The sequence below is a fragment of the Nothoprocta perdicaria genome, unplaced genomic scaffold (assembly GCF_003342845.1).
Source record: "Nothoprocta perdicaria isolate Ctin4 unplaced genomic scaffold, notPer1 scaffold_43, whole genome shotgun sequence".
NCBI classification, from domain to species: domain Eukaryota; kingdom Metazoa; phylum Chordata; class Aves; order Tinamiformes; family Tinamidae; genus Nothoprocta; species Nothoprocta perdicaria.
The window spans coordinates 3,826,705-3,854,592 of record NW_020455677.1 but is presented as its reverse complement, the minus strand read 5'-3'; the positions used below and the strand labels follow the sequence as shown (position 1 = coordinate 3,854,592).

General features: G+C 41.9%; 1 protein-coding gene across 3 annotated transcripts; it reads right to left on the bottom strand.

The window, feature by feature from the left end:
- On the bottom strand, window positions 1-27,888 carry SOCS5 (suppressor of cytokine signaling 5). 3 transcript variants are annotated; one of them, XM_026046267.1, is made up of 4 exons: window positions 20,484-20,591; window positions 19,721-19,817; window positions 6,366-6,460; window positions 1-3,879 (listed from the first exon to the last, which is right to left on the bottom strand). In XM_026046267.1, exon 4 carries the CDS (start codon window positions 3,865-3,867, stop codon window positions 2,257-2,259), a length of 1,611 nt encoding a protein of 536 aa, XP_025902052.1. In that variant the 5' UTR covers window positions 3,868-3,879; window positions 6,366-6,460; window positions 19,721-19,817; window positions 20,484-20,591; the 3' UTR covers window positions 1-2,256. The 3 variants fall into 3 exon arrangements, with proteins under 3 accessions (XP_025902052.1, XP_025902053.1, XP_025902054.1); XM_026046268.1 differs by lacking the exons at window positions 19,721-19,817; window positions 20,484-20,591 and adding an exon at window positions 27,753-27,888; XM_026046269.1 differs by lacking the exons at window positions 19,721-19,817; window positions 20,484-20,591 and adding an exon at window positions 26,684-26,760.

The window sequence follows — 27,888 nt, the reverse complement described above, 5'->3', positions numbered from 1 at the left end:
GAGAAGGCATAAAGGGATCACAGAGTTTCCACAAGCATATTAACATATGTTTTTAAAGTGCTTTCAGGGTGCTCCAAATTAACTCCTTTCAGTAAAAGCGTCTACATAGTAGTGCTGTTCCAGTCATTACAGAATTATTTCAATCACTTCTCTTCAGGTGCACTGTGAACTCYAGAGAAACGATGACATTGTTGACATTAAAGGTCTTAGCCCTACCGACATAATTGAATATATTGCTTAGGTTTCACATGCAGTTCTCAAATGCTTTGGTATATCATAATTTGGGATAAACATTTGATAGAGCAGGGATTGCACTTCTCCACTCAAACTTTTCTGCTAAAAAAATATCCCAACATAAATTGACAGTATTCTTTGGTAAAAACAGGGTATTTGACCAATTTGTATATACGTACTCATTAAAAATAGTCTAAAAGTGAACAAATGCCACAGCTGTACTGCCAATTTACAGGCGTTAATAACCATTCCTATCTCAGTGTCAAAGTGTTAGGCTTACCCATGAACGGGCTGAAACACTTTCAGCAACCACTGCAGGACATCCATAATGTTCTGAAATATTTTTCCCYGATATTTATCCTTTACACTGCCAAAACTGGCACACGTTCTGGGCCCGCAGACAAGTCCGTAGCTTTGCAGGGGTCACAGGAACATCACTGGGTGGTGCATATGGCGACATCTCCAACGAGTGGTGCGACACCGAGCAGGAACGCGGCGCGCTCCACAACTGCTACCCAACTGCACTAAGTGCTAGGAAAGCCTATGAAAAATGCAGTTAACCGCTACAAGTTAGGTGAATATATAAAAACAGAGCAGATATACAAGCGTAACACTGAACATACTGTACTTTATTAGCACGAGAAGCCAGAACAAGGCACAGCAAGCAGAAAAATACATCAAGAGAAGGGTTAGTGTAGCGTACAAGAATAACGTTTATTGTACTTGCAGCCAAAGTGTTCCCTACCTCGCACAGGTCACCGCCAGGGAGAAGTAAGTTATTACACACTGTAGCAGCTGGTAAAGAAACTAGGGAGCACCCAAAATTGGTACAAAACATCAACAGGGGACAGGGCATTCCAACAAATTTTTAGTGCAAATGTGTCTAGACAGAACCGTCRGACGTCCCATCTCTGATTAAATAAGCAAAGACAACTTAGAATTTTGTTTCTAAGTCACTTGTTGAAACTATGATCAGTGCATATTATTTCAAAGACATTTTAAAAAGCGCTAATGGCAAAAAAATATTTACAAATAAAGTGTAGCAGTACCTTTGAAACCTGACRTGTGCTTCAGACACCTGACAGGTTTTGTATCCCGATTATAATAATTCAACCACTGGTAACTTTCTCCATAAAAATATTAAACGACTTTAAATAATTAAACACTTTCTCTTCACCATTATCTTCAATCGTAAATTACAAGTAGTCAGGCCACCCGATTTCTCTTTTAGAAGAAAGCTACAGCCTTTTTTTTCACGGCAATACTCTAATTCTGTGTTCTGCCACCTAAATCAATCGTTCACACTGCAAGGTATTAAACTGTCCACGACAGTGTTCCTTTTACTAACAATGCCACTTAAATCTCCAAGTGTTTTAASCAGAATTACAGTACTGAGCAGGCATATTCAAGTCTTTGTGATTAGAAAACTTTATACAATGAGAAGAGCACGATTCATTCATTAGCATTAAAACCCCACCAAGTCTTAGTGGACTGCAGGACATCCCTGCTTCTAATGAACTGGTATTCGTTTTGCAAAAGAAAATACTCTTTTTCACTATTTTCTGGAAATTTATATTTATGAGCTAAATTAGTACTTTGAGTAGCGGGGAGGTTGTGAGAAGGTTCTTTAAAAAAATACTTCAGATATTAGCAAAAACGCTCCTCTAATAACGTCTTTATGAGCCTARCATGAATGCCCCATGGAAAATGCCTCATAGTTTCTTCATCCAATTACTACAGCTATAAAAGGGAAACAAAATATTCAGAAATTAGCAAAAATACTTTAATTAGGCCTAAATGAAAAACGTGCAGAGTTGTGTCTGCTTATTGTTTCCAAGAGGCATCACAATTTAGTCTGATTAACAGCAGGCAGCATCTGACAGGATACTAACACTGAGCTTAAATAGAATATTGCAAAAAAGCTAGACGTTGTCGGTGCACTTGCCGCAGTTAAACTGTAACACACACACACACAAAAAAATAAGCGTATTCTGTGAGCTTATGGGGGACTCGGGGTTCCTTTCACTTCGTTTTAATGGGTTCCCGCTCCAGCCACCGCACCCTGACTTTTTGCTTATAGTGATACTCCTTTAGAAAGTCTTGCAACATGGAAGGCAACGGGAGGTCGTCGATCCCGTCGTACGTGGTGCACCTGCAGATCACCGCCCGGCAGATATACTGCAGGCTGAAAGGGAAGGTCCTGTTCAGGGAGACAGTAAGCAAGGGTTCAAAGAACATGCAGGAGCTGGGGTCCTTGTAGTGCTCCAGGAGCCCCGTGACCGTGGAGGAGTGGAACACGCAGGGGTCGTGGGCGTCGAAGCTGAAGTTGTGGTTCCACTGCTCGATGCGCGCGTGCAGCGAGCGGTTGTAGCGGCGGAAGCTCACCGAGAAGAGGTAGTCCTCCTGCGCCGAGTCCCTGAGCAAGAAGGTGCCCTCGGGCTTGCCCTCCAGCAGCGCCTCGGCTTCGTAGCGGTCCATGACGCCCCAGTAGCAGGGGTTGCCCGTGATCTGGAGCAGGTCCGGCACGAGGCAGTGGATGTAGTCGATCTGCGTGTGCACCTTCCACGCGCCCTGCCTGCCCACGTGGCCGTGGGCATCTCCGGACGCCTGGCGCTGCTTCTGCCGGCGCGACTGCAGGCAGAGCGTCGTCGTGTCCTCTTCCGAGTCGCACGCTCCTGCTGGTGGCACGTTTTTGTCCCCGGTCAGCTCAGTCATACCGGGGGCTAACTTTGGTCCTAGTTTATACAATGGATTAACCTGTGCTGTAGCTTCAAAAGTGTGTATTTGGGCATTGGGAGGGGGGTCAACCCCTTCTTCGATACTAAGTCTACGTCTCTCTCTGAGTCTGTCCTCTTCGTCTTCTGTAGAGACCAAGGAAGGATCAAACGTATCAAAAAAGGTTGAATGGGGACTCACGGGAGCCGTGTGCTGCTTAATGAGATGCCACTTCTGAGCCAGATCTGAGCCTGCAGGAAAAGGGCATTTCTCAAGCATTAGTTCAGAGAGATGGATTTTTCTCTTGTTAGAGAACAGAGGTTTGGACTGTTTGCTGTAAGTTCGCATGGGAAAACACAGACCAACAGTGTCTTGTAGCCGCTGTCGCAGAGACCGGCTGCCTACTGTCCTGTTTGACACCGTATCCATATCGTGGACGGAACTCACCCCATACCTCCTCTCCCTCCTCTGCAACCCGCTTCGCGTTCTGCCAAACCTCTTCTCCGTATCCAAGGAGCTCTGGGTTTTGGTAGAGCAGGAATGTTTCTTCTTCCCACCCCAAGGAGCATGCCGAGAGTAGGAGTCCCTTCGAGCAAGCCTAGCTCCTGTGGTGACACACGAGTCATTCTCCTTCTCGATGCTTATTTCGACTATCTGAGGAATTTCGGTGACACAGTTTGGGTTGCGCCTTGAGGAATTCTTTGAGGGGCTCAAGCCTAACTGCAGAGCAATGTTTTCTCTCAAAGGGCTGCTGGGTTGTTGCTGAGCCACATCAGTTATCTGGACAGCTTTCTCTTTAACTGATGAACAGCTATTGGAGCTCACAACTATGTTTTCATTTTGGCTTCCACCTTCATGACCGAAGAGGTTCTGGCATCTGTATTTGAAATTGTTCCACATCTTTCCCACTTTATCCATGGATTAGATTATCTAAATTCAAGAGGAGAACAACTATTAAAATACAACTTTTAAAAGCAAGAATACATCTTCAGTTATCAATTAAGTTATGGACACACAGTCTTAATTGAACCTGCCTTTGAAAAAAGCACCCTAGTCTTTGTGCAGTTATGTAGCATCAACATGCATCACATCACATTATTTGGAGACTTAGAAAGCCAGCAAGAAGAAAGTGCAAGACGTTTGTGATCTCCCAAACTAAAGAGACTCTGCCATTACTCTACAGGATCATTATAAACATAATTAGGACTGCAACGTTTGTATTTGATAGACACTCTGGATTACACAGTCACAAGCTCTTCTTTTTAGGTGCCATATGTACAGCATGGCTCCCTAATGAGCTTCCAACSAGCAGCAGTAAAACAAGACCTGAAAAAGAACAATTCAGAGCACYTCAAACTGTGAGAGCAGTTAGTGAAACCCAACAAATTTGCTGGAAACCTCCCTATTCACCATCTAAAAGTGAAAACTACAGCAAACAGGTCAAGTAAGTTTCAAGCTATACCTGACAAGAAGGTGGGGTAGAAAGTACCACAAAGGAGACATTTGACAGGAGGAAAGGCAGAAAAAAAGGAGGAGATCCAAGACAGCAAGATACCAGGAAATCTTTATTATACATTATTAAAAGCCATAGATAGAAATACAAAAGAAAAAAAAGAGAGTGGTAGTTACTTCTTGGTAAGTCATGAAAGTGTAAAAGAGTCCGGGGAGTTGCTATCTTTAGCCAGAGCTTTTAAAAAGCAAAAGCAGTTCTGCAGCAGAGACACGACCACAGTGATTCACAAAGATATAGTGGAATGATAAAAACATCAGCCCTGGGTGTTTCGTGACTGCTACTTTAGAAATCAAGTTTGGCAATTTGAACAAGGCTGCCAAAATACAGGACTGCCCCAGGACACACAGAAACAGGCTAATTCCACACTAAAAGTCAAGCAGTGCCAAGCCAAATTCGACCTAATTAAATTCTGAGGAAAGTGCTAAACTGATAAAGGATTAAGACATGTCACCTTATTTAACTCTTAACAGAAACTATGTTTTAGAGATAGGTATTATTTTGAAGAAACATTCCCCTGCTGCTGCAGTCCTCCTCTGCACACAGCTAGGGAATACCTAATGCAGAGACCAAGCCCTCTGGGTCTCACGAGATTATGGGGGGGAGGATAAACAGGGAGGCAGGACCCCAGAGACCCTGTCCAGAAGTCCTTCAAGGCAGAAGCACAACCATAAGCCTAGGATTTATCAGTATCTATTGAGAAAAAGTCAGCTGACGTAAGCATCCCGATAAAGGGATCACGAAGGTGAACCACCAAGAAGCCGTTATGAGAGCAGAAAGCAAGAGCAAAAAAAATGTTGGTTTTAATTCTTCCTCCTCCCTCCCTCTTCAGGTACCCCAATAAAAGCAGCAAGGCAGGTATCTATATCTAACAATATAAAATAAAGCTTTAAGACTTTAGGGTGGATCAGATAAGCAGATAAAAGGAGAAGGGGGAAAAGTCAAACTTCACATTCTCTGGAGATTGCTGGTAAAGGTTACCTAGAACACAGTGCTAATAATAATGTGAGCAACAGGCACTAAGGTATTAAAAGGGAGACAATATTTGAAATAAGTTTTAGACAAAGAAAAACCCTCAAGTAGAAGCGTTATATTTAAAAGACCTTAGAGTGCTGTGCAGATGCAAAAGCGGGATTGTGTAGAGACATAAGGAATTTCCTTCCAACTAAGAAATATTCCTAAATTAGACTTTTCTTTAACCACTCCAGGCCAAGCTGGGACAACATGGAGAGACTACATTGCTCAGAGCTGCAGAGTGGGCTCAGCCACATCTCCTACCGACCCACGGGAGCCCTGTAGCCCTTCACCCCACCACAGCCACCACCAGGCTGTGGTGTCTGATGCCACATCCACATGGACCAAGTTTTATCTTTTTTTTTTTTTTTTTTTTAAAGGGGAACATCCATTTGTTTATTCTCTGCTACCCAGCCACTGAGATATCAGTTTAAGTTATTTTCTGCAACACCTACTAATGCTGTCCAATTCAGCAGTAAACTAGCAAAGAGATTTAGCATTTTGGGGCTGAGGGACATAAGGGAAAAAGATATGAGATAACAAAGACAGAACCTTCGTTTCCTGGGACAATCAGGCTAGAAGCAGCAAATATCTTGGAGATAATCAACCAGAGCTGCATTTCCGATGACACAATTGCAAACAATTTAATATAAAATTTAATTCTTAAGTTTTTCACTACTGCAGTTTGGACAATTAGTTTGGAATGTCTTTAGACTGCTATAAAGGTTGGAAGTCATTTAATTCACCCAAGAATCCAACAGACACACCAACCTCCTTCCCCCTCCAATTCCCCAGATTTGGAAGAGGACAGAGCTTGCGCTTTCCAAAAGTTTAAATGTAAAGCGTAACTACTCTTTGGTGACACTCAAGAGAATACAGATACCCCTCTTACCCAGCAAGGCATGTGAGTCACTGTATCTTGTCTTGAGAATACACCTCACCATGGGCCTGCCAGGTTCCGTCTCTGAGCCATGGACAACATGACTGCTAAAAAAAGAGGAAAAAAAGAGTATTATGGTAAGTTGTTAGAGTACCTTTTCATTCAGACATTTAAAATTTATCGTGGATATCAAAGGGCTTTTAAAATCAATTACATTTTAAACATGCACATAGAACAGCCTACTCATTTTATATTTGCTCTATTTATTAGTAAAAATAAAAGGTTTTTTGTTTTTTTTTTTTTTTAAGCTCCATCACTACATTTGGGAGACAGAACCCAGGGGAGGAGCAGGGAAGGAAGCCCTTGAGGAAGGGCAGCGCTGCTGCAGGCAGCACCTGGGTCCAAGTGCCAGGCACTGGGGCCTCACTCCGACCTGCAGGAGGTTCCCACACGTCGTGGTCTCCAGCCCAAGGCGGTGGCTCCCAGGCTGTGGTTGGCAATGCCACGAGATCACCTCACGCTGCCTCTCCTCCTTGTTCCCAGCTGCCACCTCGCATCAAAAGGCAGCTAAAAATACCCACTTCTCTAATATTACTTTTCCAGGTAAGCAACTGCTGCACTTGCCACCAGGATGGAACACGATTGTGAAGCAAGACGGACGTGAACCAGGATTCTAAAAATGGGAGAGCAAGTGGCATACAAGTTGCACATTGAAAAGAGTATGTGAGCACTTCCCTAAAAATAATAAGCACATTGTTTTGTAGAAATCCAAGAGCGGTTTAGGGATTTAACAGCATGTGCCCACATCAGTACCAGAATTATAGCAGGAACAGAGGGCTAACTTTCTTCTCAACCCGAGAACAGTAGTAAGGGAACAGAAAACATTAAGTTATGCTGCAGATTTATATGTAAACGGRAAAAAAAATAATATATGCATTTACAGGAATAAACACTACGAGGTTGACAAGTCACATTCAAGCACTAGTGAATATTAGAAGCTAATTTTCCTAGGCAGAAACTTCAAAGGAATGGCAGAAAAGTACCAAGCATTTTCCATTTCTACTCATCTGAGAAGCACTAAAGCTAAAATGCCCTTTAAGTCAGGCCCTAGGACTACCAAACAGCTCCATAAAAATAAGTTCCCTTCTAGGAAACAGAGTTGCACGTACAGAATCTTGGCATAAATTTAAAATTAAACCAAAGGCAAGAGAATTTTGTTTCTGCAACTTCAACATCTATTGCATATCAGTTTCTTCTTCTCTATTATGTCACTAGCAAGCCTACAATACATAAGGCAACAAGCTCTATTATATTTGCTTCAGAGGAAAAGTCTTCACAGAACAAAGGGGATGCAAAGTTTGCACAATCCATCTCAATGAGCACTAYATACAATGTCAGGCCACTGGGGCCTCCAAGGACACACCTCAAACTGCCGTTTGGGATTGCACGCCAGGTAACCAGAAATGCCCTGKTTTTTCTGAGCACAGGTGGCAAAGGGTCTGCACACTAAGTATTTTGGCTAATGCCAAGTCTGAAAAGGGCAGGGACACTTTTCCTGAAGTGTSAGACCAACCAGTGTCAGGCAATCTAATGATTTCCTACTTGCTCAAATGAAAGTGCAGTAGACTTGCAGCTCAACACATTCCCTGTTGCACCACTAACATTGGCAGAGTAMAAGTTACTTCTGAAAAGGCCCCAAAGCCATCCTGATTTTTAGGAAGTAGTAATGTAGTAATGCCCGTGGTTATTTTGCACTAATTAAAAAAAAAAAAAAAAGAAATTTAATTCCACCAAAAACTCCAAAGTGAATTAATCGATTCAAGATGTGTTTTTTTCCCCCCCCCTCTCCTGGAAGTTATATTAATGTTTTCATAACAATCTCTTTTCAACTAAAAAAAGAATTCTACTCACTTTAAAGTAGTCTAAATACTGTAAGATACACTATATCCCCAGAAAAACAGACACAAGGCTTATTCCAAAACCAGGAGTCTATGAAGTTCATTATTTCAGTATTTTCACATTACGACAGCTCCAAAACATGGACAAACAGTTCTTACAAGTTAAAATATCAAAGAGGTGAAGGGGGATAAGAAAAAATATAAATAAAAACCCTACAAACCAACCAACCCACAATCTCTGCTCCTTGTGAAAAGCAGGATGCAAGGCTAGCACGAGCAAGGCCAGGGGGGCCATTCAGTGACACGGTGGCACATCAGCTCGGACCACTAASGGGCAGGCAGGAAGGAGAGAGATTCTGCACGCCTGTTTGGATGGTTCCTTCCTCTAAAGGGCTTCATTTAGCACTGACCAGAGAGACCCGATTATTGAAGCCCTTCCCTGCCCACGGCGGGCTGCAGAGGGCAGGGTCCTCTCAGTACCCTGCCAAGCAGTGAATTACTGCTCTAGAGATAAACCAAATGAAGCAACACACAGGCACATAAACCCATCCACTCCTTGTCTAGGTGGCGATGGGCATTTCTCCACACATACAAACAAGAAAGCAGCCACCTATGCACAGGCTGGAGAACTGGTCTGGGGGCTGCAAGAGTCTTTTGTTTGCTTGTTTTAAGTACTAAAACAAGTACTATTTCTTTTTCTCCCCCTAGCAAGCTCTGCTAACTTGGAAATACGGACACTKCACTGCTATAATTCCCCTACGACACAAAATGGGCCTAAATCAGTACTGCACCCAGAGGAAGGCATCTCGGCCTCTTCCCACGCGGACCAGCCGCTGGCGCGGGGCAATGCCCGCCCTCCGTGCGGCTGCTCAGCGGGGCAGCCCAAGGGGCTGAGCCAGATTAAAGGGAATTGGAAGAAGGACAAGCACCAGGCACCCCTCAGCGTGGCTGAGGACACGAACACGGGCTCCCGTGCAAGGSGGGAGCTGGGAAAGGGCAGCGGCAGCCTGGGCCGCGCTGCTTCTTYCCACCGCGGCACCAGGCTGCTCCAGGCACACGCAGGAGAGCTTCAGCTGAGGATGGTATTTTCATCAAACACGCAGCTCCAGCTGCAAGGGAGGATGAGGACTGTATTTAAGCCATTTCTTTGGATGTTTATATTAAAAGTTCAGCCGCTGAAAGTGTTTATTTCAGCAATAACTGCCGAGATGGCTGGATGCGCCCTGCTGGAGCGTATACGGGAAGCTACAAGCCTSAAGGGCTAAGCCTTGGCACGGTGTCGAGTCAAACGCTGCTGTCTGCCATTGCCCGAGCCCAAGGGAGGCAGCGACCTGGTCTCTCGGGCTCAGGGGGCCCAGTGCAGCCTCAGCCCCAGCCCGGGGGGCAGCTCCAAAGGGGCCCAAGCCGCAGGACACGCTACACGGGACGGGCTCACAACTTACACCTGCCACACACCATAAAACTTACCCATTATCACGTAGATCCATTCTTTTCTGCTCACAAATTCCAAAATCCCTCAGAGAGAAAAGTTCAGAAGAAAGGAATATGAACACTATCTCAAGACAGACACAATTATTTCTAAGTACTCTTTTCCTTATAACAGCCTTGCAGACAATATAACTAGTATTTCTCACTATATAAAGAATACTTCCGAAGACACATAGCAAGCCTAAATTTCCGATATTAATGGAGAAGTAATGCTATACACATCTGAGAACTGCACTTACTGATAGATACAGCTAGTGACAGAAAGTCTATAAAAATAACCTAGTAAATAATGCATTTCAAGTAAATAATTCCAGGGAAGGGCATCACCCTTTGATCGTTTAAACAATATCCCAATAGTCACTGGATGCAACAAGCAAATTCACACAAGCAACATGAAATAAWGATTTTCTTTTACGGTGTCTGGACATACACAGGTAGGAAAGGGAGCACAACTTTACCTTGTAAGCAAAGTTGTTTTGACACATGAGAAGCCCAAGTCCTGTGCTATTCTCTAAAGACAGTTCCTAAATCTAGTGCTCTGTCTGGAAACAGGAACTAGAGGAACTCGGAGACTTCAGGACAAGCTAGGAAGCTCCAGTCTGAAGGTGATACTCTTTCAAACAGGGAACAATTCTAGTAGAAAGAAATACTTTATTTTCTTTCAACAGAAACTTTAAAAACCTCCTTATAAAGGTCATTGAAAAGAAAGGCATTTAAATGAATACAGGAGTGTTATGAGAACCGAGATGAAGTTTCCAATATGTAATCACAGCACTACACTCCATTTTGAATCTTCAGTGCTATCTAAAGATGCATTGCCAAGTCTCACCTTGGCTTATGACCACTAGGGACCTTAAAAACAAAATTCACATCCTTAAATATGGTGGAACAACAATTACCGCATGACCAGTTAATTTCTATAGGATCACACAACAGTAATTTTAATGCAGTCATTCCTCAGCACTGAATAAAGGTGAAAAGCAACAAAACGGAAAGGGCTGAAGCTGTTAGCGGAGCAAGGTGCCTGCAATGAAGAGCACTGCAGATGACTCACCAGAAGAGTGCCTCCTGTTTAAGGCTCCTGCAGCACAAGCTGCCAGTATATTTTTTCGAGTTTGTGTGGGCAGAATAGAGCGTTCCAGCGAGCGCTCCAGTGGAGCACGGCAGCCCTGCTGGTGACCTCTGCAGAGCCCTAGCTCCTGCTGGGAAAAGCGCCTCCAAGGAGCTCGCCCAGATCCCAACGCCACTCCGGCCTGCATTTAGCAAAGCCTACGTGTATCCTCCTCTGTTAAGCTCTAAMTAAATAAATAAATGAATGACAATAGGTCAGAAATTCATACAGGAAGGGATGTAAGGGTTACTCGGACATGATGCTGGGGAGCACTCCCAAGCTAAGGGAAAGCAGACCTCAGCACACGCGGCCTCCCCAAACATTAGGACAATCGGAAGGGAAGACACAGATGCGACAGCTTCATGCGGCAGGTCCCTGGCTAGCTCAGCAGAAGCASTCTGCTTAAGATACTGAAAACTGGCCATTTTGCAAGCACAGAGGTCCTATTTTAGGATCACCTCACACTGGCTTTTCTTAGTCTAGGTTTTCTTGTATAGTCTACATTATTCCTGGTCTCAACAGCCTAATGTCTCCCCTCCATCATCAACCCCTTACACTCCCCCTCAGACTTACAAGTCCATCTCTAGCTCACAGAGCTTTTCCAAACTCCTAGCTACCTCTCATGTTAATTTTCTATCTGACCAAGCAAGAAAACAGATTTTCTAATGTGCACTGACTAGCTGCCACCACTTTAAGTAGATGAATTTAAATTTCTATTTCTCTTTTAGTGAGAGATCTACAGTGGTGACTAACTAGGCAAAGGCAGCACTGACATGTGCACAATTTACAAGCTTTCTCAAAGAAAAAAAAAGGCCATTTCACCGAAACTTGAAGACTAAAACATTCAAAACTTTCTATAAGCCCAGAAACTGAAGTTTCTTTGACAACCTAGACTATAATTCATTAAGAATCCCAATTTTAAAAGTTCACATTACCCTAAAGAATTGCTGCACACACTGAAATTCTCTTGCACTATGACTTCCATTCAGAAACTTAGCTGTTCGACTAAGTTTCTCCTGCATGGAGTCCATATCCAATGAGGTTTTATGGAGAGCATCTGTATTTTTTTTTCTATTTCAATTTTCATTTATTTTTGCTTCCTGTTAACTTTACTGGAGCAAAGCATTTGATAGCAGCAAGGTCAAATGCACATTTAAAAGATAATGAAATCCCACAACTAAAGGCAAGCTCTGCTTTGCAGCAGCACAAGCGACTCAAGGAAATAAAAATATGAAAGACATCCAACTAATTTGTCGCAGGGCTCCATTAGTGAACAACTTCAAAAACTTGTTCAAACTCCTGTGTGTCACTGCAACACTTAAAATGGGATTAAGCTTTAAGCGTTTGGGGGGGAAAAAGCGCTGGGAAGGCCTTCTCCAGCTACAGATACTCAATATCAAGTAGAAAAATGGCCTGAGACAGACCTACAACTTTTTAAAATGTCCTTCAGAATCGTTGATCTAACTCTTCATTTCTTCCATGCCAGAAGCTGCCCAAGCTAGCGTTGTCACTACAGCGTGCTGACAAGTGTGAGCCCGTTTCTGTATAAAACAAGCACCTGCATAAAAGAAAAACCTCCTCCATGAAACCGAGGGCTCACCTGCAGCACAGGTGGCAAACAAGGAGTTAAGGCCCATGGGGAGGGAGCCTCCTCCAGCTGCTGTCAGCAGTCAGGCTTGTCAGGAGGAGCCCGGCTGCCCTGACAGGACTAATTGGCAGCCAGCACCTCGTTCCCAGTTCCCAGGCCAGGCAGGGGTAGGTAAGACACAGACAGTGCAAAGGGGACAGGGGTGCTGGAGGGCTGCCAGGAGGTCTAGCCTGCTTCGTGCTTTCACCGCGATCCACAAGCAGCTCCATCCTAGCCCAGGCCCTGTTAGAGCCATCAGGAATACCTTCTCCGTGAGGCTTCCTAGCTGGAAGGATGCTGCGGATCCCTGCCACGGAGCACTTGCCAAAACCCTCCCGTGCGGGTTACACTGCAGCACGGCCAAGCACTACCACCTGAAGCATTAAATAGTTAAGGAACTGAAAGGCAGGTTTTCAAACAAACCCCAAGTTAGTTTAAATGCACTGCTACAACTTTGAGATTAAGGGCTTGTGCCTTAGGAAATCAAAAGTGACACTGCCCCGGAAAGAGCAGGTTTGGCACAGAAGACATTCTGTGCATTGCACACACAAAATATGCACAAACATCTTTAAAATATAAAAGTAAATCACATTGTATCTTTAGAAGAATAAAACACCACTCTGGAAACTAGCTAGAAGTAGACTGGATGAACCACTTCAATTAGGAGTTCCAGAAATACWGAGATACCCATTTTGACTTTCAATAGGAATCACGAGTTCAGTAAAATGTGATGCTCTCTGAAATCCTGCCCTGCCATTTGTTTGCAAGATCAAGAACAAGTTAAAAATGCCTTAAGGCATTAACCTTAAAGGTTCAGCCTCTGAAGCAGGGAGGCTCCCACTGCTCCCCTTCTTTAAATAAAGGGAAAAGTACATATCAGTTTGTAGCTTTACCAGCAGAATTTTATATTTTGAACCAACAAGTGTCTAATTACACATACATCACATCAATACATCTTCAGTTTTTCATTTTTTTTGTGCCAGCAAGACAGTTTAAACATAAATATTGGAAAGCTGAAASTGCATTTCCTTAAAGGAAGTAGAAACTTTATCTTTGCCTCCGCCAAATTTCACATTTTAGCACTTTTACTTCTTTTGACTTTTTAGTCAAGAATTCTAACAGTAGACAGTTAGGGCAGGTATTTCCGTAACTCAAACAACTGCAGATTTGTGTTAAAAAAGTCAGTTCTTGCACATAATCTTGACCAAAATCCCTTTCAAACAGAGAAGTATTAATGCTGACTTACAGAGTTTGTGAAAACAGACATTAAAATGGAACTTTTGCACCAATACACCAGTAGTATCACTACTGAAATCCCTCACAAACAGCAGTAAAGCTCCATTTTTAATTGAGCACATTATATAAACTGCACCTTTCCTTTAGCTACTAGTGATGTTAATCAGTGCTAACACCAACATCTATTAGCAGCCCTTAAAAGGTAAAATGAGATTATAAATTAMTAAGCTTAGAGTTACTGCTCTAACCAAAAAGAGTTGTTCAAAGTAACAGCCAGGCAGAACAACCACAATTCTCTGCAGTATTTGATGCCCTTTTGTATTCTAGGACCTTGCACAAACAAGACACTTACTAATGATCGAGAGGCTCTTTTGATCTTAGCTCATGACCAACTAAAGAGACTTCCACGTTTCTAACAGAAAAATAACTTTGCTATTTTCARTATCATGCAGAGCAGGAGTGCTCARGACTTGAAACACAGAAGTGGTTAAATCTCAGGGTCCAGCACAGAACAGGCAAAAAAGCTACCTCTTCTTGTAGCCAAAATGTAAGACTACCACTGTGCAAAAGATATGCATCAAAGAAAGAACTGCTACTGGTAAGCAAGTCAGATCTGTCCTTCGTCTTAAGAGCATCTGTTGCTTTATGATCCATTTCACCTGAGGAGTTACCCAGAACATAATTATGTTGCTACATTAGCTCTAAGTAGCTGGTTTTATTTCATAATAAGATTCAAGGAAGCCATAATTTTATCAAGATGCAGCTATACCTGTCTTCTAGGCCTTACGTAATGCAATCAGTTACAGTAAAACTCTTTGAATAAAATGCTTATTCTGGCAAAGAAACATCTGTGTATGTTAACTGGGTGAGCCCCCACAGCACGAGCTTTCTAAGAAGTGTATGGGTTTGATTAGCTCCTATATTACCCTGCAAATATGTTATATAAATCCTTTGCCTTTTGATGTCATCTATTTAAAGTTGCCAGCTATCTTCCCCGAGGATTATTCTCATCGTTGCACCAAGATCCAGTCCTAGATTAATAACCCGGCATATGGCTACTGTGCATTTCTCARGATTAAGATGAAAAAAGTCCATCACAGCAGCTCATGACCAGCACTCCTCAATGCTCAGCAGACGCACCAGCTCATCTGAGATTGGAAAGGCGCAAAGGATCCTATGTTTGACATGGACACGAGTCTGAGAAACTCCAGAGCTGACCATGAAGGGAAGTAGGGAGAAGAGGGAGTAGAAGAACCTATATGAGCATCACTGAGCTGCTGGGGAAGGTCCAGACGTTTCTGTGAAAGTTCCATCCTCAGCGTTAGGCCAACATCTCCTTACRCTAGGAAACAGTTGTTTTTATTAAATCAAAGTCCTAACTGTGCAGCAATAATGTAGAAATCAAGCCCTGAGACTAGGCTCACCTAGGAAAACATTATTTTAAATTTAGAAAAATCAAATCTAGATTAAACATAGAAAAAAACAGGATTTAAAATGATCCACGAGCCATGCTAAAAGGAAAAACTACTATACCATTTAAGAACTATTCCTTTTCATTTATCCATAAGGAAGATTCATCTGTTACTTGAAACCAAATCACTTGCATAAGCATATTCGAGGAAACAGGATGCTTAAGGATCTTACCATACTGAAATCAYTTATTGGAAAGTTTTTTTCTGTGTGATGAAAAGAATTTAGTTCTCTATTTAGAAAATGTAGGTTTCCTCAATTTATCACCAGGACAGATAGAGCAGTTTCCGTATCTAGCTGTTGTCACATAGTAGACAAATTCCTGAACGGAAAACGCACGGTGTGATCACAAGAATGACAACTGCAAAAATCTGTTTCTTATTAGTAGATGAAAACTAAGTAGTTTTCTCGGAATACCTTTAATGACCTACAAATTGAGCACAACACAAAACATCAAATAGAGCTGAAAGGGATGAATAACTAAACAGGTCTTGCAACTTTACACAGATCTCAAACTCCTGCTGCAGATTGGCCAAAGATTCTGGGCGGGCTGGGGCAAGGGAAGGAGGAGAAGAAAAGCCCCTAAGACTCTGTCTAGCAACAGAGTTGGCACCATAAGCACCGAGATCCGCAGCGCTGGCACACAGCACTACCAAGCAGGTAACTTAAAAATCAGTCATGATTTTAAGGAGAAAAACAACACAAACACACACACACCACAAAATGTATCTTTTTGAGAACTCTGATAATCTGTCAGACCGTAACTTTTTTCACTAAATTCTGCCTGGTCTCTGCTATATTGAATGGACACAGAAGAACTTCTGGTCAACAGCTCTGATGAGCTTCATGCTGCTGCAGGGAGTTTTTCTGCTTCTAGTTCAGAGGAAGGAAGGGTGGTAAAAAGAAGGGCAATTAAGATTGAGGAAAGGTTATTTCATACAACTTCAAKCATCTACAAAATTGGCATGGATTTCTGCTAATTAAATTTGGAGAAAAACTGCTTTACAGAGGAAATCCTTAAAAAAAMCAGGGAACTTAAGCTCTACAGTATCAACAAAGCTATCGTTACAAAAGCTTGAACTAGAATCCTCAAAAGCAAGCGTGACTATATCTTGAAGCTTTTTATTAATATTATTGACATTGCCTAATGCTTCCTATCATCCTATCACCTTCGGTGGCTTACTGCAGCTTCCCTGTTTGGGGCTGATTTCATATACTGGGTAGCTACCTCAAAAAATTCTTCGGAGTTGAGACTGTTCTAGGAAAGTAAATGTCCAAGAAAAGGTATGCCCCTCCTATTTTAAAAATAAACAAACCTGCCAACCTTACAGAAGTACAGATAAATTTAGTCCGGTTATAAATCCCTGAGAGGAGGGGAAATAAAGCAAAAACACAACAGAAAACAAGTGCCCCCCCCTCCCCCCCCTTCACTCACACACACAACTTTAGGTTCGTGGGTTTAAGTAACGATCTGGACAGACTAAGTTCTCTAAAGATTCAGCCTGGGCCTTTTGGATGACTGTGGGAGCAGCGAGCTCTGCCCAAACGCACATACCCCGTGCTCGCTCCCTTAACCCACCCAGAGCCCCTGTATCGCGCTGGCAACACAGGCCACGAAGGCCTCGTGCCGGGTGGCCTTTGGAGGCACCGGGGAGCTGAAGGAGGAAGAACAAGGTCGGGGTGAGTGCAGGGGCACCATGTGCCAGGCCTGTCTCAAGGAGGCCTCTGTCCCTGCCTGGTGGCTCTCGRCTCTCTCATGTCCAGCTCCCCTTTAGCTGAGGCCAAGGGCCCTCCTGCCCACGGTGCCCGTTCCCAGGCGGGCCGTGCTCCCAGGCGGGCCTTGCCAGGGGATCCCTGCTGAGCACACAGCACAGACAGACTCCGGGCGTTCCGCAAGGAAACCGGCATGCRCAGATTGGAAGCTTTCAAAATGGGAACTGGCTGAATTTTGGCAGATTATCATATAAAAAAATGAAACGCTGCAACTCTGCCAGGGGTCATCTGCTGACAAATTTCGAGCCCATGTTCCAGTTCAGAGGTACACTAGCATATTTCAAAGAAAAGCTGCCATAAAAGAATGGAACAGACCATTATTCTAGTTTTGTTTCTGGAAACAGATGAACAATTCTGGCTGAAAGCTTTAAACAAAATTAAATCCAAGGCAAAGATAAAGCATAAATTATGCCAGACCCAAAAGACTGCAGTTCAGCAAAGTTATAAACAACTGAATACAGCATCTTTTAAAATTTTCTAAGGCTTCCTATTTTTAATGGAAATAAGAGATGAAGGAAGAACACCAAGGGGAACAAGGACTCCTGTATTAAMCCCCATTCTCAGCTATGTACTTTGCTACAGCAATTTACAGCAGTGCAACAAAATGAAACACTTTGGCAGCGATGCAGAACCACATCACTCAAATAGCCCATGTAAAGTTGGCAAACTGACAGATGAGCAACTACATTCTTTGAGATTTGTGCAATGGCCAATGTCATGTTCAGTGAAATGACTGAGAAACTGGACCTAGCAAACCAAGGGGAAAAAAAACCTACCCTCCYCTCCAAAAATTCCAGCTATTCATTTGTTTACCGAGTACACAAAGACAATGAGAGATCAGGTAACACGTGAGCCCTTTTCACCATCTCAATTTCCTCTGGCCAACGTCACTACGCAGAGGATGGTGCTGACCTCAGCAAGCCTCAGAGATACCACGCAGGCTCTGGAGACCTGTGGCACTGAACGATCTCGTCCATTCTGAGAAGAGTGAGGAGCAGAGGGGAAGGAGAGAACCAAGCGACACAGACATACGCAGAAGACAACAACCCTGAAGACCAGGGAAGGCTTTTCAGACARTCTGGAAAGGAAAATGAACCCTACCACCAAGCTAAAAAATGAAAAAAATAAGATGACCAGGTGCATTTTCTTCATTCTTCTGACTGTGTTCAGATCAGTCCTGAATATCGTATTTAGCTTGAAGTCATACACAAATAAAAACAGGAATAACCAAGGTTACCAGCTTTTCTGCTTCCAGTTTCCATTGCTCAGTTTCCACTGCGGTCAACTTAAAGCTTTCAGAAGTATCACAGAATTAAAAAGAGAACACACTGCTTGCAGCCAAGCTATAATTGGAAGTACTCTCGCACACAGATAGGCCTGGTCCAAAGTTATCATTTCTTCCAAATACTGCTTGACTGCTTTGTTGGGTTTAGGAATTTTTTTTTGTATGGCTGGTTTGTTTATAAAGCAATTTGTGCATTTTGATTTGTTTTTCCATGTTCACGTGACTTCTGCCACACAGAGGTCGTGAGGGGGTGGAAGATGCAGAGAGGCAGGAGCCTGAGGGGCAGAACCAGCACCACGTTAGAGCCCAGCGAGGCKGCACCCTTTCAGTGCCATCACTGGTGCTTGTGGGGCCCCTGACAAGCCCCAGCTCTGGGCCAGCCCTCCACACACACACGGGACTTGACTCCCTGCCCTTCTCCCCCACATTTTGCAACACACTTCTTTGCTGCTGCTCCTCCTCACACACGCACCTCCACCTGCTTGCTGTCTGCCCCTGCCTAAGCTTATAAATCACAGCTCAGTCCCAGCTATGCACTGCCCGGGTATAACGCATTAAATGTAGGCCTGCAGGCCTTTCTGACTAGTAATCCTCTACATGCATGTACACAAGCCCCAGCGTTAGCTTCTGTGTTAGAAAGACGCAGTTACAAATCACATTTCAATACCCATCCTGTGATAGGCATCCCAGGATTCAGATACCCATCTGCAAAGTCAAGAAGTCATCATCAAGAATCTCCCACCAAAGCTTCAGAAGGCATTAGTGATACAAGTACCTTCTAACAGAAGAAGCTATTATCAATAACCCTCCAAAGATMACACCAAAATTTCCAAAACCTGCTAAAGTACAATCTCTTCCTATCAGTAAGCTAAATACATGAGTCAATTCCAAAATCAGAGAATGATGGCAACAAATATATACGCACAACAAACTTAAGTGGCATGGGCCTAAGCACTGGATGGATCTTTAGATAAAGAGAATTGTAAATGGAGCTAAACTGCACCCTGTGCCAGGGGGAGAGCCTTGCATAAAGCCCTGCTCCCAGTTTGGTTTCCATCACTGTCCCAAATCCAACACCAGGGTTTTTGCCAACAGAGCAGCCTATACAGTGGAGTGGCAGCTAAAACTGAACCTCAGGGTTTCAAATGGTGAAACAACCACAGTGAAGATCAAGGCTCCTTTTCCCTCTCTCTAACAAACTCTGCTGCATTCAAGGCATTTCTCTCTGGAACCCCTCCTAATGCTTATAAGAGAACTGCACACTGACTTTCAGGAGAAACTACTGCAGGAAAACACCTCTCAGAGCAGAGGCATCAGCCAACTACTGCTACATGCCACGCCACAGCACACTGCAGAGCAATGCTCCTTCCTCCGAGCCTCTCCAGCCACCACGCACTGCTCGAGACAGCAGGGCCTGAGAGAAAATGCTACCAGCTAAGTGATCTAGAGGCATCTTCTAGAATCAACAACTGTTATTACCTTATTATTACTTTACTGTCCTCTCCGAATTCAGAGCAAGTCGGAAAAAGACATGGGACCATATTTTACAGATGACATCCTCACTGTCGGCAGGAAGCTTGAAATTGAAAAAAAGAAAAAAAGTAAAATTTGATAGGAGCAATTTTGCAAGTTAGCTGTATCTCAATAACCTTCTCACTATATTAAATCAAACTTGTATATCCTTGAGCAATAACTCACAGCAGACCTGCAAATTAGTCAGTAACAGTTCTGCAAACCTTACTAGTGCATACCCCTCTTTGGCAGAAAACACATTTTTGGACTCAGGTTTTTGTCAAATTAATCTACAGTTGCATTCTTCATAGAAAGACTGCTGGAAAAACTCAAATTGCTGGAAACATGAACTGTAATTACTGACCCTCATCAAGTCAGCCAATATTAAATTGCAAAGTAGTTTTTTTGGCATTAAAGCTATAACCTAATCGTACAAAGAGTGAGTTGGGGAGCAAGAGAGCAAATGAAGCCCATTTGTGACAACTCAGAAAATGAGATATGAGCAGTGAATTTATGGGGAGAGGGAGAAAATGAATCCTGAACATGAGTAACCACTCTCTAGATTTGCACTGCATGACAAAAAAGCTAAACTAATTCTTTCCACATCTCTGCTATGCCAAAGATTTGTCAAACATTAAGCATAATATTCAAACAGTGGGATATAATTCTATCAAATTTTGTAGTAATGAACAAACTGTAAACCACAGCTGCACCACATTTTTCTACTTACATAACAATATTCTCCTTTCTCCAGAATTTCCAGGTTCACTATTCACTTTTGTTATTTGGGATTTGCATAGAAGAAAMATTTTAAGTGCCTTTACATTTCCTGGCAAAACAAAAAATGCCATTACAGATGTTCCATTAAGACATTTGTGTGAAATTATACATGCCCCTGTCAAATATGAAACTCTTACTATAGGCTTTAAAGCACATAAAGCAGCTGACAGATTCCTGAACTACATATGGGCAAACTGTTAGCAAGCCACTGTACTTCTTAGCAGTGTTAAAATGCTTATCACAGTACAAAATTGATTCACCTCTCAAATTTGAGACAAGTTTAAGAATTACAGAATTAATTCCAAGGCTAAGTGAATCACTTCCAGTCTCTGTTTCTACTGCTGCCCAATAGCAGGAAAATAAAGCAGTTACCCACACAAACACTGCAATTTCATAGTATTACATTTTCTGAGTTTAGAAGCAAGAACTTTCAGAACTAAGACCACAGTCAGTCACTCATTTCTTGTGATCAACAAATGAAGTGGCATTACAAATCTTCAGCTTATGGATGGTCATCTATCACACTCAACATGGATGCATTTTCTCTTCAAATAGGCCAACTGTRTTGTTGAAAAGAGATGCAGTTCCTCTACAGTTCATTCCCAATGAGGATATCCAAACATCAGCTACGCACAAAAGGAAAAAAAAAATAAACAACAAAAAAACCCAGACAAGTACAAGGAAAAAGCAACAAAGAAACAAAAATCCCCACAGAGATAGTGGTCTTGGGGAAGGGAAGACCCCAACAGTACAAAACAGTTTACAAACTTTCAAACCACTCAAGTTAGCCTAGATGGAGGCATTGGAAACTAGTTTCTAGACCCAACCTGGCAACATATTTCTAAGCTTAATCAATGAAAAGTCAGTTCTGCCTGGCTTGCCTACGTTTCTCTGGTCTACAGCAGAACAAAATGTCCTTTCAGCTCCAAATTCAAGTGTCATACTAAACCCCAAGCCCAAGTCTTAACTGAAAATACAAAAAGACAATTGCTGCTTTTCAGAAACAAACAAACAAACAAAAAAAAAGGGTCCTTCACCTCGTATTTATTCTATTCATGACTGGGTGCTAGGCAAATATCAAAATAAAAACTTATTCAACGCTGCGGTCATCAGTCATCCACTTGAACAACTCAGATTTAGCTGAGAGCATTACTTGACAGTCTTTGAATTTTAGTCACACTCCTTCTGACAAAAACATTAAAAATCCTTTAACAGATGCTTCACTCCCAAAGGAGATTGAGAGAACAAAACCACGTCATATGCATATAGGACTGATACTCCCACAGACAAAAAATGCTAAAATCCTCCAACAGATGCTTCAGGCACCAAGGAACTTGAGAACAAAACCTTTCCATCTATACATAAAAATTGACACTGGTCAATTCAGACTCAGAGAAGACAATTTTCACCCTCATAACAGTACAGTTATTTCAGTATTATAAAAAYTAAAACTTTTAAGCTGACAAATGCACAGGTTTTCCCTTTGCTGCTTCAGCAAAGAGTATTTCAGCAGGCCAATTTGCAAGAGCTTTTGTACCTATTCAAATAAATTCTACTAGAATCCAATTCAATCAATACAAAGAAACCACTAGTTTATAAACTACCTTGTTGATGTACAGAACTTTAAGTATCAACTAAAATTTTTAAACTACTGCAAAATACTGCATAAAAATAAGGAACTCATGGATTCACATGGATTTTACCAGTGCACAATATATTAACCTTCCAAAATACAGATTTTCTCAAAAAATGTTCCGTTGAACGTCACTTCAGMAGTCAATGTAGCTTACCCAAGGAGCCAGCCAGTGTCATAATTCAACACGGCTTTCAGCATCTAAGGCAGGTTTTTAAAAAGACAAAATTTGGATAGTTTTGTCAACAGGTTTTTTTTAAACCGCCCTATAAGCTAACAAAGCCAGCAAGTACCACCTCGGCCTGGCCTGTTGGAGGGTCACTTGGTTAATGACCATTGAGACCCATACGTGTTGCGTAGGAGAGTACAAGGACAGGTGAGGTATTTAATAACACAAGTCCAATATTCTCTTCCTGTGTCAGTATTTTGCAATTCGGGCACTTTCAAACTCAGAGGTAAGTACCTTTGTATTCTCCAAGATCACATTAACATCAACACATCTCTTAGCAGACCCCGTTCACTTGCCTTACATTTGCGACTTCCAGTAAGAGAAGCTCTACTGTCAAGTTGCTTGTCTTCCTTCAGAGACAAGACATCCAGATTTTAAGATATTTATAGAGCAACTTCTTTGGTAGATGAAGCACCCACACTTTTAAAGACACAACCAGCCTGATACTAAAACTGTCGATCCAATCCAACACATTTGTCGCCAATCTTTCAAGGAATGTCAAATGACCAAAAGGGTGGAAGTCACCACCTAAGCACCAACTAGAGCTTCCCAAAATGGACAGCGAGATCCTAACAGAGCAGGAGCTCGGTTTGCCGGAGCCAAGGGGCTATTTTCGTACATTAAAGGTGCAACTAGATGAGACAGGTTTAAGGGATAACAAATCACTGCAATCCAAAGGAGGGTAAGAGGGGCCTCATCACCCCTTTCCCTGTGGAGCAGTCCACTCTCCAGCCATCTCGTTGGCACCTCCGTGAGCTCACCAAACCAGGGTAGCATCTCCCCTCCATTGKGATGATCATCTCTGCAGCCTTGGCTAAATGCTGCTTGAGTGGGTTAAATGAAGTGGTTGGATAACAAGTTGAAAAACTGCTTGACTGCTTGCAAATACAGAGCTATTCTCCCCCCTTCCAAGGAAGAGGCAAGAACAATGAATGAGAAATGCTATCTCCCAAGTCTAAAATATTGCAGGATACAAGTGAATGGAACCTTTTATTGAGCTAATTTTAAATGGAAAATGTGTTTTGATAAAATCACTGGGTTTACTACTCATCCAGTGCATCTGAAGTACACATCAATTTTAAAATGCTATTTGTGTATTTAATTGAATTTTAATATCTATCCAAGTGACGTGTAACTTGAGTTAAAAAAAGATAATTTGCCATTCCTTAACAGAAATGTGAACATTAAAGATATGAGAAATAAAACAAAGCATAAATTAAGCAGTATAAATGCTTAACTAAAGCTATCACACACAGATTGCAAGCCACCAAAGCCAACTGAAGATTAAAGATAATTTGTAAGCCAAGACTCATTCATTTTATGCATATGCTATTTCAAAAGGGTAAGAATCCTCTTATTATATTAGCGGAATGATAAAATACCTCCTCCTCCATAAAGGCCACACAAAATCCAAACCTTCTCCAAATCCTAAACTTAGTAAAAGGGTACTTTTCCATTCAGCAAACTGGGCAATGAATCAAGCTCTACCTCAAAGCCACAATGGAAACAAAACCCAAAACCTAAAGCAGACAGGTATAAAAGCAGGTGTACCAAAGCAGACAGAATTCAAAGCATCCAGAGTTTAAAATATTACAAAGACTGAGCTCATGGTGTTCAATTTCTTTCCAAGARGCAGGGTATTCAGGAGCCTGTCCTACTAGACATGCTCTTACACAAAGTCTCATCTTATCTAGCCAAGTTTCTTAAGAAAATTAAGTCAAACTGCTACAAACAATCTCTACCATCTAAATTTTGCTATTTGTTCTTAAGGCCAAATAACATATGAGACAATTGAGACAATCTTGATTAGCTTTTATTGTCATTTTCATCAAGTCTACCTAATTCATTCAACTGCACTCCTGAGCTCCTATTAAGTTAATGGAATTATTTACAAGGTGCTAAGTACCAGGTCCTTTTATCTCAGAATTACAATTCCTAATCCTATGATTAACATGTAGGTTTTAAGCTATGAGACCCAAATGATTTCATCTATGTATCAGACTGACTTTTGAATTACTAATTCGTTCTGCAGAAGAGGTTTTTTTATATATAATATATTTATTTATATATTATTATATATTATAATTATTATATATATTCAAAATTATATATATATACACAAAATATATATAATATATTATTATATATAATTATATATATTATTTATATATAAATCAGATTTAGTATTACAGTATTACTACTATATTTAGGTGGATTTTTTTTGACAATCTCTGAAGTTCCACCTTAGTAAATATACTCCAATCAACACTTCCAAACACAATAAAAACTTCAGGCTATAAGAAATTGGTGCTCATAGTAACAACYTTACAATAATAAGCAGTATAACAATATTCTAAGAGTGCTCCATGCACCTTCAAAAGGGATAGAAACATGTATTATGAAAACCTCATGTTAACATATAGACCTTATGTGGTTCACCGAAATTTAGCTTCGTATTACACACTRCACAGACCCAAAACTTCACATGATGATAACACATCAGTTGATAACACAGTATATAACTGAGCAATATCCAGATAGTTGGGACCATGCCTTACATGGCCATATAAAGAAAATCCTACAGAGCCATCAAAGAAATATTACTTATCTGGGCAGCCTCCATCTCTCCCCAYCTTCTTATCCCAATCTTTCAAAGAAAGGCTTTAAATGCTGTGCAGCTGTCCAGCACTAAGGCTGAAGAATTCAGCAACGAGGCTGTGTAGAAGCAGAGGCAAGAAAGAATCTCCCACCATGTTCCCCAGGAATCTGTGAGCAGCTAGAGGCACAGAAGAGGCTCCCCACTGCAAATTACCTCAACAAAACACGCATAAGGCTTCAAGAGCAGATAAACCTGTAAAATTCCTTTTTCCTTCTGCTTTCCAGATAATTCGTCAAAGAAGTTTCGACTGTATAAACTATCACAGCCTGTGCGTAACTACACAGAGTTTTAGCCAACCTCTCTTCCAGGCAAAAATACCAAGCACCACCACTGCACACATTTTCTTACTGAGACTTTCAGAAGGTCTGCATAATCTTAGACCCGTGAAGTTAGTGAGCCATTTTGTATTTCCTGAARCTAAACTGCACATTAGATGATTCACCAATTAGTGTATTCATGAAGCTTTAAAAGAAAAAAGCTACCAAAATTTCATTTTTGTTGAAAAATTTAACAGAGATGTCCAGCTGTATGCATGGAAAGAGCATGCGGGKTTTTTTTCCCCCCCTTTAAGTCACAGCTATGTTAGGTGGTGAAAAATATTCAGTGTGTCAGAGTTAATTTATAGAGTTGACAAAGTACAAGGGCTCCAGAAGGTATAGCATACATTTACTAAAGTTTAAATATTATATTTTAACTAGATACAGCTCAGATGAAAATAAGCTGTCAAATAACCAAACCACAGGAACACGCATAGTTTTAGTGCACTTTATTTAACACATCAACTACAGCTTGCCTCAGACCAACAGCATCGGAAAAGTTGATGATTCTTCCAAACTCTGTGAATTGGGATGCACTTTTTAATCCTGGAAGCTGATCTTAGAAGACAGCAGGCATCTCCACAGGGCACCCGCCACAACCACATGGAGGAGATGCTCTGCACATTGCTCACTACTAACACACACAGAGGCCCCGCTGAAGCCTCCAGGCACTGCCACCACRCGAGCACTAAGTCCTCACCACCCCTCACGATTGATGGAAGCCAAGGAGAAAAGCCAAGGAGAAAAATCCAGGCTAGAATAGACAGCTGTTTGCAGAATACCTATCTACCCCATTTCCAGCATCAGTGCCTTCAGAGTTTATGAAATCACTGCAAAGGCTTTTGTGGCTGTTTTGGTTTGGGGGGAGATTTTTTGTTTGTTTTCCTTCTACAAAGTCAGGCACGCTTCAGCAATTTAAGCTTTTCAATGAAGAAAGCAGGGCCTTTCTTGGATTCTGCATTTGCTTCCGCTATTTACAACAGTGAATAGAACATCACTTTAAGTGGTTCTTAATACAACAGCCTTGCCTATTTTTAAAGTCATCTGAATCTCTGGAGGTATCTAGCAAGAACTGGTCTTCTATCAACAGGCCAATGCAGAAGCAGCTTATTTACAAGTATTAACAGCAATCACCACTACTCTTAATGTTTTCCCTTAATTGGGCTAAATTTCATTTCCTACTCAGCTTTAAAGTTGAGTAGATTTAAATCTGATGGATAAGATCAGAAAAGTGCCTCTCAGACCACCTTGCACTATTAGCCTATTAGGAAAACAGGTGAATTGCCATGGAACCAGTTGCACAGTCACTTACCTAGGACCTTGCCTTGGAGTGACAGGTTTCACATGTTTCAAAGAAGATTTTAAAAAATCTTGCTAATAGCACACATTTYTTTTCTAATCCCTTCCATCTGGTCTCTCTCAGATGTACCTGCTGCCATTAAAAACAAAGAAGCAAAAAGTTATAGAGGAGAAATTCTAGATCTTCCTGCAAGGTCTAAACCAGCCCTTTTTTCAAGGCTCTTGCAGGCATGAAGTCATGCCAACCTATTGCCTGGTAGCCAGCTGTGTGAATTCACCTATTCACTGCATTGCTAAGACAATACARAGTAGATCTAAAACATTTAGACCAATTAGGAAAACCAAGCAGCTCAACCTATCATGCTTCAGAAATGCTCTGAGACTTCAGCTTCCCTTTCCTTCTAGTTCGCTTTGGACTGACAAACCATACGTCCTGGAAGTATAGTTAATTCACTCTACCGTAGCTATTAACATATGGAAAAAAATCCCACAGAGGACAAAAGTCAAGCCYATTCTTACAGTGGCCCTATCACTAGGGCTGTTGCTTTGATATCCGCTCTATTCAAATACCCTGGTTTATAGATTAACAACTGTCTGAATTAGGAGATTGCCAACTTGGAAACCTGCCTCATCTCAAAACCGATGCGTGACCACGTGAGCCAGGCCCCAGCATTCCCAAGGCCTAACAAAGAAATTGCTCTGGTGTCATCTGCAGGCACAGGGGAGAAGAAACTACAAGATCTTCATCAATCACATTAATTGCATTTAGGAGATACGATGCACCACATGGCCRTTGGCAAATGACACAATCCCAATTTCCCTTGCAGAAATGGACTTGTGCAAGGGCATTCCCACCCGCCCCACACCCCAATAACGTGTCGGGGCTCAAAACTTCTGGTGCACATAACTTGCCATCTCAGTGCTGCACAAGTATAAAGTGTGGGCAATGATAATGGCTGGAAATACTCTCATCAAGAAACGGTACATTTGGGAATAATGTCCCTAAACCCAAGTTAGTCAGGCTTTTTTGTGAGGACAAATTAGGAGCTACATTATCACAGCTACCTTAAAAACAAAAGTACCTCCAGAAAGCCAGGCTCCAAGAGGGATCCTGCAACTGAGGTTCACAGAACAGGGTCTACACCAGCTGATCCATCTCCTTCCAGTCTCAGGACATACAGCACATGACATTAACAAAAGCAAAATTAAGCTCCAGTT

Coding starts and splice junctions, on each gene's coding strand:
- SOCS5 (XM_026046268.1), bottom strand. CDS start 3,867: ATGGATAAAGTGGGAAAGATGTGGAACAATTTCAAATACAGATGCCAG.